The following is an 18,548-nucleotide window of genomic DNA, read 5'->3' on the forward strand; positions in this document are numbered from 1 at the left end:
TTTAAAAATTGATTAGAAAGCAAAATATAAAAGGAAACAAAAACTACATATATAATCATATTGTCCAGTGAGGTGATTAACGGAAGAAGCTTAAGTCATCAAATTGGTAATAAACTGTATTTCTTAATTCCCTGTCAATGTCATGGAAACACGAATGTTTTTAAATAGTTAAACCAATACACATTGAGATAGTAACTAAAGTCACCTATCACGTTGCAGAATTTGCAATGGTAAAAAATAACAATGACCCATCTTGCTTGTAAGTATTTTTCTTATAAGAAGCTTACAAAAACTTACTAGAGCAAGCCCGACGTGGCACACAAACTCGGCGGGACCAGGATAACTAGAAGTACCGTCCTATTTCTGAAAGATGACTTCTGTTAGTATGAACTTTAACCTTCGCTACGAAATATTTTCCGAGACAACAAGTCTGTTTGGTGCTGTTTTGGTAGTTGTTGTTATATTCTTTATGGTGCGGACGCGTTCATATCGAAGAAATTGTCAGTCGTCGAGTGTTGGAGGATTAATTATAGACAGTTGTATTTGCACGAAACCAATTCCTGAGGAAAACGAAGAGAAGAATTGTGAGGTAAGAACCATGTTTATAAATAATAAATTTAAAGTTACAAAATATATAAGTAACTGGAAGATTTTGGATTTTTTTTGCATTGTCCTGTTGGCTGTCGCAGTATATAGGTAGTCTAACAAAACTGCTTGGAATGGCAAACGCACATTAAAAATGCTTCGGATACATAGTGACAGCGTTGTGATATCCTTATACGGTTTAGCAAAACCTGATTTTAACTGAGTTTTGATTGAAAAATATCAGATAATGTAATTTGAACAAAATGTTTTAAAGTTGTGATATGTAAGAAATACTTTCATTTCGTTTTCAAGGTTTGGCCATATTGGAAGACTTCCCAAGAAGAGAAACTGATCAACAGTCAGCAACATGTTATTGGAGTCCACGAACGACGTTGAAGAGAGACTTCTACTTCATAGAAAAAAAATGACTTCAGTAGTCAAAACTTGCCAAAGACGTCCAAAATGAACTATTTTCAAGACATGTTAACATTGATGTATAATGTACAAAATAAAACATTTGTATTTAAACCAATAATCAGTAACCAAACTATTCCTGTTTTAGTTCTTGATATCTCATGTACAGGTCTTTGTTCAACCGCCAAGAAATCAAACATAAAATGAGAAATATGAAGTGAAAAAAACGTTAAAAACTCGAAAGTCCAAAACTAGCAAATACTAAGTGTAAGTGATTTTTACAAAATAAAAATAATTTGATGGCAATTACCATTTTTTGTTGTTTTTATAGTTTTTATAGTTCGTGTGAAGAAACGTAACATTAATGAACATTAGGCAACTTCATATTTACTGGCTGGTTTAGTGAATTTCATTAGAGCCCTCTTTCAAAAGGCTTAAAAAGATGTACGGCCCTTTAAGGCATCATAGGGCTTACGTTAACAGTCAACTCCAGGCAATCAGCGGATAAAAACAGTTACATAAATTTGTCTATTTTCTAAATAATTTAACCTTGTGTTTGCGTCAAAACTCTTAAATATTTGTTATACGTTTCATCTGGATCTGGATTGTACATTTTCGAAACAACTGTTGTTTTAAAATCATCTTCAGCTACCTTTTCAGTTAATGTCCCATCACATCTCTCTTTTCACGTAATTTTGTTGTTTTATTTTTCCTACGTAAGTTCGACAATGTTTTTATTTTTAAAATAGCAAGTTTTCAAATAGAATCGACTCAGTAACGTGTTGATATGGCTGTGAACACGGCGATATTCTAATCACGAATCACGAATGAAACAAACCGTAACAAAACTGCGTAAACTTCCTCAATACTGACTTGCAAGCTAGAAACACCGGTGTCTCGATAAATATGTATAAAATTGACTTTGAATTCAATGGGAATTAAATTGATTGCTGAAATACTACACAAGAACTACGAATATTTTTGTTTCAGATTTTGGCCATACGACTGCGTAGGTGGCGTTTAGGAAATTGATTAGAAGGCAAAAAGGAAACAAAAAGGCATTGTATGATCTTGAGTATATACGTGGTGATTAATTGAGGACATTGAAATCATCAAGCTGGAAATAAACTTTATTCCTTCCTTGCCAATGTCATGGAAACACAAACGTTTTTAAACAGCTAAACCAATACACTTTGAGATAGTATTTAATGTCACATATCTGCGTAAATATTTTTCTCATAAACCAATGCAATGCTTACACAAACTTACTTTAGCAAGCCCAACGCACATAAACCTCGGGATTACGATAATTAAAAGAACTGGCACATTTCTCAAAAAGTGTCTTCTGTTAGCATGAAGTATGACTACGAATTATTTTGCGAGACAACAAGTCTGTTTGGGTTTGTTTTGGTAGTTGTAGTTATATTGTTGTTATATTTAGTTATCAGTCATGGAGTGTTGCAGGATTATTAAGCATGGACCGTTGTGTCTGTTTGAAACCAATTCCGAAGAGGTCAGAAGAGAATCTGAAAGAGAACTTAATTTAACGATATTTTCAGTCTTTTTGCTGATGTACTAAATTACTTTTTAATTAAATGTACTCTGAAAATAATAGTTTTTTAAGATTGAAAAACGCCAAAGATGTAACGGTAAACCAGACATAACCAACGATGGTTCAGACTGAGAATTATTAAGACGGGAGAGCCATAAATTTCAACCGCGGGCCCACATTAGCATAAATTCGAAAAATTAAAAAAAAATTCACAGCATAGCCCTAGGTAAACTATAACTATAAATATATATTTTACTTCGATTCGATGAATATTTTAGGCGTACGGAAGTGATCTTGATTTTGCATCTCTCGGAAGCGGTTTCAGGGGTCTGATACCGCACACTTCAAACACCTCAATTTCAAAATTAAAACGATCTCTTTCGAAACAACAAATACATCATCTAAAAGAATAGATAATTATACACATTTTGAATGGTTATTTTCTAAGTTTGAATCAATATTAAATATTTGGGAGATTTTTAATTCTTTACATCATTTTGAGACATTTCACGCAAGGCAAAATTGACAAAATTCAGCGCCTAAAATCATTGCCTGGTACATAAGCTAAGGTATAAAAACGTATACCACGTGAAAGAGCATTGTTTCTTCTTTGAAAATCCGTTTTCAAAACCACGGGCTACTAAAAAGACGATTTTTAACGGCCCGAAATGCAAGTAGTACTTTCGTGAAATTGAGCTTCGCCGTAACGGCTTCGCGATGCTTGAAACTCACAAAGAATAACAAATAAACATATTTAAACAATACAGTTTTAATAATACTTGTCAACAGGTACCAGAACATACTCGCGAGACTATTTGGCGTGGTGTTGTATCATTTCTAAGAAATAAGAAACCATTTTAGCCGTTTTATTTGACCTCGAGTTCCAAAGTAACAGAAAGCAAACACAGGTCACGTAGCGTTTGTTAAGGTCAAAGCACCCTTTATCAGATCAAATTGTAATCAATGAATTTCATTTGTAACACAGATAACAAGAGCTACAATCAATTAATGTTCATACCTTATAATAAGTAGTCAAAGCACCCTGGAAACTTTAAAAAATCCAATCGAAGCCCATCGAAAACAACATCTATTCTTCGCTGGTTTGATTCAACTGTGCTTATCGTTAGCTTGCGTTACATAATGGATAGACCGCTGACAAGCTGTTATATTTTGCGGGCTTGATTCTACAGAAGGACGTTTATCCGTCCTTTACAGTCTATTAAATATTTTATTATTGTTGTTAGTGACCCCTTTTACCCTAAATGTTTGTTAAGTAAGCTAAAGCGTGACCTTAACTCGGGTGACTTTCAACAGATGCCACTTAGGAACGAACCTTTATTTTCTTAGGGAGGGGGAGGGGTGGACATAAGCCAAATAAATTGCTGCAGAGTAAAACCGGCTGAAATAATCGTGCAAGAAAGCCAAAAAATTAATTTCGTTAAATGAAAATGAAACATGTGAAAAATAAACATCTAGCTCAGCAAAAATTACCCCTCCCGTCTCCCATCTTCTCAAAAAATAATGGTTTTTAGCTCACTTATCTAAATACATCTCCTGTTGTGTCATTTGGTTTTACTATCTTTCTGTAATATTCATTGTTATTGGCTATTCCTTTATTTGAAAATATATCCTTTACTCTACAACTTCAAGATGAACTATTAAAATGGGTCAAGTTATTATTAAGCAATTTATCAATTAGTTTTTGCTATATTTATAGTAAATATTGAGTTAAGTATGAAAAACGTTTTTTCGACAAAAGTAGCCCTCTGCAGGTATTGTGTAACCTTAAAGCAGCTCTCCAATCAGTTGCAATAGTCAACATTTAAATCTTAAACCCTCGTGCAAGAACACGACCCAACAATATCTGAAATGCGTGTTTCAATTTTGCAGCGGTACGCGAGAAGTATCCCTGAATCTGCTGCGCAGTTAGGAACTCGTCAACCTGAAAGAGCCGCTGACCATTTTCCTTCCTTGCGTATCGCATGTCCCGAGATACTTTTTCAGGGTCGGATTTGTGGCCAGTCTCCTACCCGATCTGGAACTTAGCATCCAGGTACTGGCGCTGATTGTCGTTAAAACGGCTGGCATTTTTTGAAACTTTTAGAGCCCAGCCTTGCTCTAGGGGGGCCTCTGGGCACTCTTCATGAGCAGTTGTCGTCGGGACAGCTAGTGTTGGCTGAAGGGAACAACCCTCTTAAATCTTTTTAGCGTACGCCAATACTGCCTGGTCAAAAAGGGTGTGCTTCTCAGAAACGAGTTTGCACTTTCCGAACAGCAAATGGCGCTCAAGGTTGTAGTACTTTTGATAGGTGCAGATGCACCCATCCACAGGACACGACAACAGCCCACTGCTTGCACCTTCCTCTTCTTCATCTCCGTCCTCGTCTTCTTCTTCATCCAAGTGTTCGATCATGGCTCGTTCGGCAGGTACGCGCCTTTCTTTAGAGCATACCACAAAGTCTCCTTTAGACACCTCAGCCTTACACACATCTGGTAACCTTACAGGAACTGAATAATGGACCAGAAAAAAATATTAGAAAAAAGTAAAAGAATAACATAGTAATGTACAAATGAAACAAAATAGTAGGGAAGACTCTTCAAATTATTTGTTTATATATTTTATCTTATCTTATTTATTTTTTTATTTAATATTTTACTGGTAAGATGGGAGTTTCATCCAAGTAAGAATAAGATGTTGAAAATAAAAAAAGACAAGAAATCGGATTGCCCATCATTAAATAGTTTTTTTCCGATTTACTTTTTCCCTTGACTTTTTCTTAACACAGTAGTGAAAATATCAGAATAGAGGTATATAACTAATATAAGATATGCATGTATGTTGTTGTTGTAACTATAACCTTGTAATTGAGACCATGGTATATTCTTTCCCTCTCCAATGTTGCATGCCTTCCATACTGTGACACAGTCCTCTTGGTAGAGGAAATTGTTTAAGCTGCTTATACCCTCTCAGCGGCCTGGAACCTCTTGCTGTGGCTTGTTGGTAGCATCGGTAACTTGGACGACCCGCACAGCACCCATGCCCCCGTGAGACAAAATGGCTTCTTTGAAGTCGCGCGCCGTTACCACGTCGTGGCCCTGGTTGATGTATCATCGCACATAAGCCTTGATGGAAGCGGCTTTCCTGTCACAAGGCCCTTTACCTCCCTGAGGGTCACTGAAGTCGACTCTTTTTACATCAATCCCCGTCGCCTCTCCCATCAGACGGCATGCTGACAGTATGGCTGCACTGTGATAGCACCCAGCGTTATCTTGCCTTAGTGCTGCACTTGTAATTTCAGGATGCTTGAGCCATGACCGAACACTTGGATGAAGAAGAAGACGAGGACGGAGATGAAGAAGAGGAAGGTGCAAGCAGTGGGCTGTTGTCGTGTCCTGTGGATGGGTGCATCTGCACCTATCAAAAGTACTACAACCTTGAGCGCCATTTGCTGTTCGGAAAGTGCAAACTCGTTTCTGAGAAGCACACCCTTTTTGACCAGGCAGTATTGGCGTACGCTAAAAAGATTTAAGAGGGTTGTTCCCTTCAGCCAACACTAGCTGTCCCGACGACAACTGATCATGAAGAGTGCCCAGAGGCCCCCCTAGAGCAAGGCTGGGCTCTAAAAGTTTCAAAAAAGGCCAGCCGTTTTAACGACAATCAGCGCCAGTACCTGGATGCTAAGTTCCAGATCGGGTAGGAGACTGGCCACAAATCCGACCCTGAAAAAGTATCTCGGGACATGCGATACGCAAGGAAGGAAAATGGTCAGCGGCTCTTTCAGGTTGACGAGTTCCTAACTGCGCAGCAGATTCAGGGATACTTCTCGCGTACCGCTGCAAAATTGAAACACGCGACATCTCGGTCAGCTCATGTAACCGATGATAACGACCTTCTGGCGGCCTAAGAGGAAGAAGCCTTTACCTCTGCTCGTGCATCCATCCTAGACCAGTGCCAACTGGTTCATCCCATCGTGTATGACACACTTAATATGATATGTTCCTTGTATACTAGTAACAAGCTGACCAAACTCAGTGTTGCACAACTGCGGTCAATCTGCGATTTCTACAACATGGACATCGAGGCCCAATCATCAAAGCGAAAAGCGCCTTACATTAGTTTCATTTCAGATATTGTTGGGTCGTGTTCTTGCACGAGAGTTTAAGATTTAAATGTTGACTATTGCAACTGATTGGAGAGCTGCTTTAAGGTTACACAATACCTGCAGAGGGCTACTTTTGTCGAAAAAACGTTTTTCATACTTAACTCAATATTTACTATAAATATAGCAAAAACTAATTGATAAATTGCTTAATAATAACTTGACCCATTTAGTTCATCTTGAAGTTGTAGAGTAAAGGATATATTTTCAAATAAAGGAATAGCCAATAACAATGAATATTACAGAAAGATAGTAAAACCAAATGACACAACAGGAGATGTATTTAGATAAGTGAACTAAAAACCATTATTTTTTGAGAAGATGGGAGACGGGAGGGGTAATTTTTGCTGAGCTAGATGTTTATTTTTCACATGTTTCATTTTCATTTAACGAAATTAATTTTTTGGCTTTCTTGCACGATTATTTCAGCCGGTTTTACTCTGCAGCAATTTATTTGGCTTATGTCCACCCCTCCCCCTCCCTAAGAAAATAAAGGTTCGTTCCTAAGTGGCATCTGTTGAAAGTCACCCGAGTTAAGGTCACGCTTTAGTTTACTTAACAAACATTTAGGGTAAAAGGGGTCACTAACAACAATAATAAAATATTTAATAGACTGTAAAGGACGGATAAACGTCCTTCTGTAGAATCAAGCCCGCAAAATATAACAGCTTGTCAGCGGTCTATCCATTATGTAACGCAAGCTAACGATAAGCACAGTTGAATCAAACCAGCGAAGAGTAGATGTTGTTTTCGATGGGCTTCGATTGGATTTTTTAAAGTTTCCAGGGTGCTTTGACTACTTATTATAAGGTATGAACATTAATTGATTGTAGCTTTTGTTATCTGTGTTACAAATGAAATTCATTGATTACAATTTGATCTGATAAAGGGTGCTTTGACCTTAACAAACGCTACGTGACCTGTGTTTGCTTTCTGTTACTTTGGAAATAGAGGTCAAATAAAACGGCTAAAATGGTTTCTTATTTCCTAGAAATGATACAACACCACGCCAAATAGTCTTGCGAGTATGTTCTGGTACCTGTTGACAAGTATTATTAAAACTGTATTGTTTAAATATGTTTATTTGTTATTCTTTGTGAGTTTCAAGCATCGCGAAGCCGTTACGGCGAAGCTCAAATTTCACGAAAGTACTACTTGCATTTCGGGCCGTTAAAAATCGTCTTTTTAGTAGCCCGTGGTTTTGAAAACGGATTTTCAAAGAAGAAACAATGCTCTTTCACGTGGTATACGTTTTTATACCTTAGCTTATGTACCAGGCAATGATTTTAGGCGCTGAATTTTGTCAATTTTGCCTTGCGTGAAATGTCTCAAAATGATGTAAAGAATTAAAAATCTCCCAAATATTTAATATTGATTCAAACTTAGAAAATAACCATTCAAAATGTGTATAATTATCTATTCTTTTAGATGATGTATTTGTTGTTTCGAAAGAGATCGTTTTAATTTTGAAATTGAGGTGTTTGAAGTGTGCGGTATCAGACCCCTGAAACCGCTTCCGAGAGATGCAAAATCAAGATCACTTCCGTACGCCTAAAATATTCATCGAATCAAAGTAAAATATATATTTATAGTTATAGTTTACCTAGGGCTATGCTGTGAATTTTTTTCAAATTTTTCGAATTTATGCTAATGTGGGCCCGCGGTTGAAATTTATGGCTCTCCCGTCTTAAGACGGATTACGAACCTGTCAAACTTAAAAAAAAACAGTTTTTTCAAGATGCACCATTCGTAACGTATCTTCTTTAAAGTAACAAAACATATAATTAATCACTGGAAGATTTTTGTTATTTCGGATTGGTTTATTGGCTGTCAAATTATAGGCTAGCAAACCTGCTTATATAGCATGCAAACATCAAAAAATGCTTAAGATACGAAATCGCGGCATTTTACGAGACCTTATAATACTTGAAGGTTCAGCCATACACTCTATAACAAGAGAAATTAATGTTACTTAAATTGGTTTTAACTACAGTTTGTATTTAAAAACATCGGATAAACAGTTTCAATGGAAGATATGTAAGTAATATTTAGTTTTTGAGTCGTTTTCTAGGTTTTGCAATATTGGACGATTTACCAAGAAGAGATGATGGTTGCTGACAACAGTCAACAACATTGTATTGGAGCCAAAAAACACCGTTGAAGAGGGACGTCTTAGGAAAAATTAAATGGTGTCTATTGAAAATGTGCTTAAGACGTCCGGAATGAACTATTTTGAAGACATATTAATTTTTTTTATGGTGCACTTAATAATGGGTATTATGGCACTCATGTTCAAAACTTGGTATTAAAAGAGTGGTTGAACAGTACGACATTGTGTTTATCAGTTCCAGCATTGACACCTTAAAAAACAAACTTCGAATCTTCGAATCTTTGAACTGAAATTTTCTCGAATGTTGGTTAAACATAATTACAATCCATTCACACCCGCTAGCATGGTTTGAATGAAGAAGAAGGCTGGTTTGGCCAGCCGAAATATAGTACAAGACTAATTCTCTCATTCTACGTTGTATCGGTCTCTGCTTTTTCAATTTCAGTTTTCTATGTGTCAAACCGATTAGATCACTCAGTTGATCCAACGTATACCGGTAGGAGATCGTACACGGTTTGCTTGCTTGAACTTTTAATAATGGTTTCAATGCCCTTTAATCCTTTCCTGCATGGTGTGTGGTAGTCTTTCATATATACAAGAAACTGAACCCCAGATAATCCTTGAAGACACAAGGTTTGTGCAAACAAACCTTTTTTCTTTTTTTCTTATAAGGCCTACAACATGGACATAACGACATAAAGAAAAGATATTCAATATTTTTTCTTATGTTGTTATGGTCATGTCATGATGTTTTTGTTATGTTGTTATGTCGTCCTGTTCACACTGGTGACATAAAATATTAACGGGACGTTTTTTGCGTTTTTTTACCGTTATGTCGTTATGTCGCTAGCGTGAATCAGACGTAAATTGAAACTCACGCCAGTAATTCGGCTTATGGTAGTACTTTATGATACATCTCGGGGTACTTAAGGGTGGCATTCACTCGACCTGAACAATTCAAAATAACATGTATATTTAATATACCACCTGCCTCAAATTGTCCAGCCAAACTGGACATTTGAATTTTTTTCCATACGAACAAAAGCTTATTAACATGTGGATGTTAAATATTTAGGGCTGATATCGGGATTGAACTAAGAATTTATGTAAACATTGTTGAAAGAAGATTTTGGGGTCGCCAACCACTTCTAAAAGACAAAGATTAGCAATCAACAAACAAGATTTAAAACATTCGCAAGATTGTCATTACCATACGGCAATTCCAATGGAAGCGACAGAACTACATTTAACAGTAGATATTGCTAATTCACAGCCAATACGTAATATGGAAAGAAAGATTTTCGATGCGATAAAGAAAGGAGATCTGGAGCAAGTCAGGAACGCTCTAAGTGTTTCTCGGCCAGAATGCGACCTTAATTGTGTGTGCAACTCTGGGAAAACAGTATTGCAATTGGCAGGAGAGTTAGAAGATGGGTCTGTTCGCAATGACATGATTACATTGTTGCTGAGCGGTGGAGCCGACTTGGAACTCGCTTTGTTGCATGCAGTACGCGAAAGCAACGAGAAAAACGTGAAAATTTTGCTGCAATTTCACAAAACTCCATCAGTACTAGTGCACCCAGGGTCTCCATGTGTAGTGGACTATTCAAATCGCGAACTATACATCACACCATTGATCCTCGCGGCCTGTTTACAGAATTTCCAAATTGTTAAGCTTTTGCTTGAGCACGGGTTCACCATCTGCGACTCGCAAACTGATTTCCAACGTCCTCACAGAGTGGTAAGCGAGAAGCTAGGATCTGCTGTGTTCCGTTTAAACCGATACCGAGCACTTGCAAGCCCAGTGTACATTGCTGCGTCTTTTCTTCAGAACTCACTCAGTGGCCCAGATCCCGTTTATCGTGCATGTGTTCTTAACAAAGAGTTGTGTGACATGGCAGAGCAAGAGTACGAGTTTAGAAAAGAGTATTTGGATCTTAGTGATGGCTGTAAAGAGTTTGCTGTAGCAGTATTAAATGAATGCCGGTCGATGAAAGAGATAAGATGCGTTATGGAGATGCACAACGAAGAAAGAATTCTGCCTGACATGGAGGGAGAATTTTTGAACATTCTGGAGTTTGCCATCGTCACAAGAAATGAAAAGGTAGGTTTTTAAATTCACTTTGATGTCCTTGTAGAAATTGTGGTGTAAGAATCGCCTTGTGGTGTAAGATTGAACAAACCGCTGCGTAACAACAATTCCTATTTTGTTATTAACTTGCAGTTCGTTAGTCATCCTTACAGCCAGCTTGTTTTAAATTCAGAAATCTACAGACGCGTCCCATTCCTGGAGAAAAGTTCATGGAAACAGTTTGTAGTGCTGATGGCATTTCCTTTGTTTCCTTTACTCTTCTTGGCTTGGCTCTTTTACGAAAACTTTCTTCCTACACACAATATGGCTAGAATGTTCTATTCTCCTTGTATAAAATTCATAATCCACTGCGGTTCTTATCAAACCTTTCTTTTCATGCTTGTTTTGAATTCGTTCCAACATCCCCAGAGTAGCTTTCTGGAAAATATAAATATTGGTGAGTACAAAAGAATGCACGATTTTAATGTTTGTTAAGATTTTTTTCTACCTCCAAGCCGTATAGGCCGCGCAATTGTTAGGCAGAACAATAGCGGAGCTCCAACGCGCGAAGCACCATGGGTAAGGAAATTTGGTAAACCCACGAGGCCGAAAAAGTTTGGTTATCGAGTGAGCGTACGCCATCCCGTAGAGACTCTCTGGGAGGGAGAGGGGAGTCGCAAGGCAACTTGAGAGAGGGGAGGGGAATGTCATCTTATCATACCCCAACGAACGTTAGGTTAACGTCGGCTTGTATGTTTGATATTGGACATCCATGTTATGGTCAATTGACAGCTGTCAAAACAAGGTATCCGCTGACCAGTGTCATATGACCATACCGCTCAGGTGTTCAGCTCATCAAGGTTATGTGTTTTTTTGAAGCTGACCGCTGACCAGGTTACTTTTTCCATTGTATCGCGGGCTTAAATCTTACATTTTTGTTTAGGGTAATGGCATGATTTTTACAATTTTGCAATTTCTACAATTAGGGTAAACGATTTATTTCGGCAAGGAATCTTTCTTGAGTAGTATACGTTAAATAGCTTCAATAACAGTTTTTTCACAAAATTTATTTTAAGAACCAGAAAATAAGTGTGGAGCTCCGCTTTTAGGCTTGGCTTAATCTATATATGTTTTGTAAGTTGTTGTATGTTATGTTCATGTTCTTACACGTACTTTGGTTTCTTCACAGATTGGGTGATCCTCTTATTTGTGCTTGGGCAATTTGTGGATATCATTAAAGAAGTTTACCTACAACGACGAAATCGCTTCTTTTCTAACAAATGGAACTACCTGGCTGTAGCCACAGTGACCTTATTTCTTCTTCATTACGTGTTTTGGTGGGCAGGCCGCTTAGCGCTAAAGGATAAACTGGACTCCATGACGAAGCAAAACAATACCCAACATCTGTCATACACGATTGTGTTGACTTCCGATTGCTTCCTCGCCGTGGCAATTCTTCTGGCATTTGTTCAGAATTTCTCATTTGCTCAAGCAACCTACTCTATCGGGCCATTATTACAGGCATTCATACAAATGTTATTAGATGTAATGAAGTTTTTCTTTTATTTCTCTTTCGTCTTTCTCGCGTTTGTTGTCAGTTTTACTAAGCTTTATTTGCAGTATGAGAAGACCAGTCACCTGATAAATCCAACTGGAACAAATAAAACAGATCCTCTGCGTTTAGAAAGGTAAGTATTACAGATTTTCTCGTCAATCTTAAAATTCTTACTGTTTATTTTACCGATATAAGGGACTAATTTCTATAGGGCTCATGCTCGCCATTTAGTTCACGTGAGCCTGGCGGGCAATACACGAGAAGGGCAAACTCTGATACCAACTACCGTCAAAATTCGTCTGTCTTGGAACGAAGCGCTTAAGTTTTTAGAGAATAACTCCAAAATGAGGATATCACCGAATAATTAGTTTTGTTCACTGACCATGCACTTTCTTTGTAGAAATGTGTATCTGTGTATCTGTCTGCTAAGCTTCTTATAGGGATGGGTGTCTGAGAAAGGCGGTGGAAAAAGTCCTTGCAGTGTCCCCGTAATCAAAAACCTGAAGCTGGCTTGGCTTCTTGAAAACGCCGTTTATAAAAAAAATGTTGTTTACAGTGGTCATGCACTTAGCTTCATATCTCTGCGAGATAGCTAGTTTACACGATAGCGAGATAGCACGCTTGCCTCCTTTATGATGATAAAGTTGCTTCATGCTTTCTAGATGAGAAATAACTCAACAATTTTGGTTTGTAGCTAGTGACCATACAAGTTGCTATCTTTCTATTATGCAGGTTTGCAAACAGTGTGACGGCAATCTTTTGGTCACTGTTTGGTCAGATAGACCATGAAAAATTTAAAATTGAAGATGAAGAATATGAAGCGATATGGAGAACAGGAATGACCTTATTTGGTGCGTTTAACATTGTGGTGGTTCTGGTGGCTCTTAACATGCTGATTGCAATGCTCAACGAATCTTACGCTCGGATTACGGTGAGTACCACTTGTACTTTTACAATTCTCTCTCTTTTCCCATTCTGGTTTTGAGTACTCTGCACTCTTGGCCTGCGACTACAAGTCTAGAAAGCCATAAGACGGTTTTGGACCATCCCTTGTAGTAATAACAAGTATTGGTATTGGTTTTTTTCTCATCGTGATCACTTTTGATAGGCCAACTTGGACACTGAGTGGAAATTCACCAGGACAAAACTGTGGTTAAGCTGGGTTTACAAGGAAAGCGTTCTTCCACCGCCATTCAATCTTCTGTACCTGTTGCTGCCATTGATCTGGCTTATCAAGCGTCTTGTCGCAGCCTGCTGTTCAAAAGAAACTTGGTAAGTTGGTTTCGTTTTATGATTTCTTGCAGGACCTTGCAAATTACTAATTAATGTGATATCAATATGTTGTTGAAATTGCAATTCATATTGGAGGCAAAAAAACTTTATAAAAACAAACCTTTAAACAAAATGCAGTCTAGTAGATTACTTCATTACACGACTAGGATAGGAACAATCAATCAATCAATCAATCAGTCCATCCATCCATCCATCCATCCATCAATCTATCCGTCCGTCCGTCCGTCCGTCAATCAATCAATCAATCAATCAATCAATCAATCAATCAATCAATCAATCAATCAATCAATCAAGCAAGCAAGCAAGCAAACAAGCAAGCAAGCAAGCAAGCAATCAATCAATCAATCAATCAATCAATCAATCAATCAAGCAAGCAAGCAAGCAAGCAAGCAAGCAAGCAAGCAAGCAATCAATCAATCAATCAATCAATCAATCAATCAAACAATCAATCAATCAATCAATCAATCAATCAGATTGCTTTTTGAATTATTGTATGTTCTGGACCGGATATTTCATCCCTTGAGTCTGATTTAATATCTTTGGAGTACTACTAAAAAAGACGCTTTTAGAAAAACTAAAAGCTTGCTGGTATTGTTATCGACAGGAACCTATAATCAATCCCATGTCATGTCCTTCGTAAAATCTGTTTTTGTTAGGACAAAAAAACACTGTTCAGTACTATCAGAAAGTTCCATTCTATGACGTTAATGCACTGAAACCTAAATCTACTCTCAACGAAGCTGTTTTGTTTTTCAAGTTTAGTCAAGGGGAAGCCGAAAGCAACTTGGAAAGTAAGAAGGATTGACGAAAAGGAGGTAAGATCTGTCATTACAACCTAACCTAACCTAACCTAACCTAACCTAAGCTAACCTAACCTAACCTAAGCTAACCTAACCTAACCTAACCTAACCTAACCTAACTTACCTAACCTAACCTAACCTAACCTAACCTAACCTAACCTAACCTAACCTAACCTAACCTAACCTAACCTAACCTAACCTAACCTAACCTAAACTAACCTAACCTAACCTGACTTAACCTAACCTAAAGGGATCCCGAGCCATGACCTCTACGATGCCGTCGAGAGCGTCGCTCTACCAACTGAGCTATAAAGCCTTCATACTTTAGGAGCAGGTCAATTGTAGGTTCTAATATCCCGTATATGGAGTAGATGACGTAGGGAATATGCGAAAGACAATCATATGAAAACTGCGTGTAATTTTCTTTTTGGCTTGAAAAGTAATCTCGAGGCTACAACGAGATTCACTAGTTTCTACCAGTCACATAAGCAGTAGAGGTTTATTTTAATATTTCGTTTGGCATTTCATTTTTTTAAAAAGGATAAATTGGACTCCCTACCTGCTTAATGCCTTCTGTAATTCAATATTGAAAGGTTTTGCTGTCTTTTTATCAATGCTATTTTAGAGACGAGAGGTGATTCGCCGTCTTATTCTGAGGTACCTGACCAAAACATCGTGTTATTTAGAGAGTGGGATTGAGTCGAGTGACTCGGACAAAGAACGGGACAGCGAGACTGCAGTTTCATTTGTTAACAGTAACTGTCAATCAAATGGTCCTTTAACCACAGAATTATAAAACTGTGTATTTATTCCATTAAAACGTATTACTCTAGGGTTACCATTCATAACGTTCATAAGTAATCTTACTTTTTTAACCTTATTTGGTAATCTAGCACAAGGGCGGAGACGGCAGGGAGGGAACGGGTGGAATGTTGTGGACGTGAAATTCAAGTTTTATGTCAATAGCCCTTATGCATGTTTACGTCAGACTGGCTAGTTTCACCACCAAGCCTCGCTTTCGAAGTGCAAACTTGCAAATTTTTTCATGAACTAGTTCCCAAAACAGCAAAGATGAAAAGAATACCCACGTGAAAACTGCCTAAAGGCGGCACGGAGTTGTGAATAATTCGCGTAAACGAGGCTTGGTGGTGAATTTTGAGTATATGACGTTATCACGCATAAGGCCTATTTTTGATTACTGTAAAAGCTCTTTTAAGCCCCCTCTCCAATACCCCCTATCCTCGAAGGTTGCTCATGACAATTTATGAACACGAAAGCGAGGTCACTTTACACATTTCACGTAATTAATCCATCACATTTACTTTTTTTGTAACTCTGTGATAATGTGTCACTAAACAGCATTAATACTTACGAATGCGCACTTTATGTATTCTCAGACTGATTTGTGGTTTGAATTAAGCCCCCATATTTCTGTAATTAGTTCCCTCCCCACCTCAAAAGGTCTCGAAAACAAAAAAAACCCTTAGGGCTTAAAGAGCTGTTACGGTATTCATTATTGGTTTAATATATCCGCAGCCAGGTAGATTAGGACTGTAGCTTCTTTTTCTCTGAAATAATAACTTACAGAAGATGTATTCTTCTTTGATTAAGTACACAGTAACTGGAAAATGAACCATGAGTTTCTTACAAGATTTCAGAGGTTTGATTGGCATTTTATAAACGGGAGTGTAAATCTATTTTGGGAGTCACCAGCACGTACATACCATTTTTTAAAAAAAATGTTTATATGTATGAGTATCTTTGCACACGGTCAGGCAGAGAATAGTGTCATTGTTAACAAGGAATTAAGGTTTATATTGGTTATTAGTGGTTGACATTAGGTTTGTAGTATATCACTGAAAAAAATATAGGGTATAGTTTTCGCTCATGAGTAGATATCTATTTGGTGTGGTAAATCATATTTGCAGCTGACTAACAAAGTTACTCGTACATCGGCAGTTATTCATTCAACCGGTAAACTCTTGAAATGGGGGACAGGATTTCCAACTAAGTTCAACTACCTGTTCATTGAAAATTATAAATGGTGTTTGTTTTCAGTTGTGACTAACGGCAGAGTAATTGCAATTTATAGCTGTACAAAATTTAAACAGTAACACAGTCTTCATTAGAAAGATATTGTGAAATAAAACAATATTATAGATTCGGTTAATCTCTTGAAACGGTTTATAAACTGAAACAAAAAATAATAATTGTTTTAGTATGTGTTATTTAAAATAAAGACTATCATACCTGGAGCACAATCCAGACATGTTAATTTCGCTGTGCGCTTATAACAAGATACCCAGGCACCTTGCACGACGGGAACTCTCGGAAATCATGCAATCTGCTAGAAGATTAGTCAATGCATACCGGAAATCACAGAACGATTTTCATTAGCAACGATGCGTGCCAATTTATGACGTAAGGTCTAAATGAGGAAGTGGAAGGGAGGGGGAAGGATATGTTCGCTGATGACATGTCCGTTTTGGGCCAATCAGAGAACTAGAAATAAATAATCAGGTCAAAATATATATATTTATTATAAAATCATTCTCTTATAGTCAGGTGGCTTAAGGTCATTTTTAGGCGAAATGTTTACAGAGTGGAAGAAAGCGCCAAAATTGGCCCAAAGGTTCTTCTTCTTCTTGGTGTAAGAAACAAATTTAGAAGGGGTGCCACGTGACCCGATCATCCGGGGGGGGGGGGGGGAATGACACCCGATTCAATTTCTGAGTATCTTTTTACAGCATGAAAACGAGGCTGGAAAGTCAAAATGACTTCTTTCTGCATTTTTATCAACAACTTGAGTCAAAATACATAAAAACATCACTTAGTTCGGTAATCTCGGCAGTTTACAAAGTTGAAGGATGTTTACAACGTAGTCACGTGAAATCCCATGAGTCTTTGCATGAAAATAAGGCTGACAAATCAAATGTTCCTCTTTGTACTTCTTATTGGAAAATTGAGTTAAAACATTTAGAAACATCATTAATAAGTTAGTCCGGTTATTTTGAAAAGTATTAAAGGTGTTTGCAATATACAGAGTCATGTAACAAACCCATGAGTCTTTGCTTTATTCAATGCAAATCATATTATAACTTCATAGTTGGCGGGATTGAGAATTTAGGGGTTTCTTTTAGTTTATTCCCATTCCTTTTAAAAAAATTGTTTAATTATAACACCCAAAACCTACACAGGCGCCTGCTACGCAAGCCTTTTTACAGTTTTTATGTTACCCCTAAATCTTCTGGTTGATTTTGAAAGACGACTTATTGTACTGTAAATAAATAAACTGCACCAGGCCGCGAACAAAATGCTGCTAGTGTACGCAGGATCTATGAAAGACCTATCAGCCAACAAATGAAAAACGTGAAACGTGAAACTGCAAGGCTGACCGAACTGCGTAGAAAACTTAATGCGGCAGGGACATGATAGAGACTTGTGATGTGCCATGCCCAGATTAAATCCACACTAGGAACTTTGAAACATATCACCGCTATATTTTTTAAGTGATTACATATTGACTAATGTTCTTTCCGCTACATATCTAGTAGCTTCTAGTGATCAGTACATGATCTTGTCCCCGCAACATTTTATGGCCCTCGTGTCTCGGCATCTCGCGTCAATAAAAGCTCCAGTCATGCACGTCAGAACTCTTATTTGGAGCTCTTACCAATTTCTGATCTGACTTTTCACAAGTCAGTTGTTGAACGAATGTACTTGTGTTGTGCTGCATTGAACCGGCCGCTAATGTTCAAATTATGTGAAACAAATATACCCAAAGCCTATAGTTTTAATTTCATCTGATACGGATACAGTAGCAGCTACACAATGCCATCCCTATCAATGCAAATCAGAGAGGCCTTGAGCACAAACAAGAGAGGCCTTGAGCAAATTGTCTGTTTTTTCCTTGCAAATTGATGAAATAGAATCAGATCTCAACACACAATCAGACTCTATCTGTGGAGAAGTCTTTGCTTGAAGCTTACTTTGCAGTAATTATTACCA

General features: G+C 37.6%; 2 protein-coding genes and 1 pseudogene across 5 annotated transcripts in view; all 3 read left to right on the plus strand.

Moving 5' to 3' along the window:
- Positions 1 to 18,548, plus strand: part of LOC144666560 (uncharacterized) — a 108,208-nt gene that overhangs the window by 75,790 nt on the left and 13,870 nt on the right. The window lies entirely within an intron of this gene.
- On the plus strand, positions 252 to 1,118 carry LOC144666822 (uncharacterized). Its single transcript, XM_078528230.1, has 2 exons — positions 252 to 589; positions 898 to 1,118. Exons 1-2 carry the CDS (start codon positions 371 to 373, stop codon positions 979 to 981), a joined length of 303 nt encoding a protein of 100 aa, XP_078384356.1. The 5' UTR covers positions 252 to 370; the 3' UTR covers positions 982 to 1,118.
- Positions 10,047 to 16,717, plus strand: LOC144666538 (short transient receptor potential channel 4-like; annotated as a pseudogene). The gene is made up of 7 exons (XR_013573209.1): positions 10,047 to 10,925; positions 11,046 to 11,349; positions 12,082 to 12,580; positions 13,180 to 13,378; positions 13,556 to 13,723; positions 14,481 to 14,555; positions 15,166 to 16,717. The product of XR_013573209.1 is annotated as a short transient receptor potential channel 4-like (transcript).

Source organism: Oculina patagonica, chromosome 1 (assembly GCF_052425735.1).
Source record: "Oculina patagonica isolate OP01 chromosome 1, crgOcupat, whole genome shotgun sequence".
NCBI lineage: Eukaryota > Metazoa > Cnidaria > Anthozoa > Scleractinia > Oculinidae > Oculina > Oculina patagonica.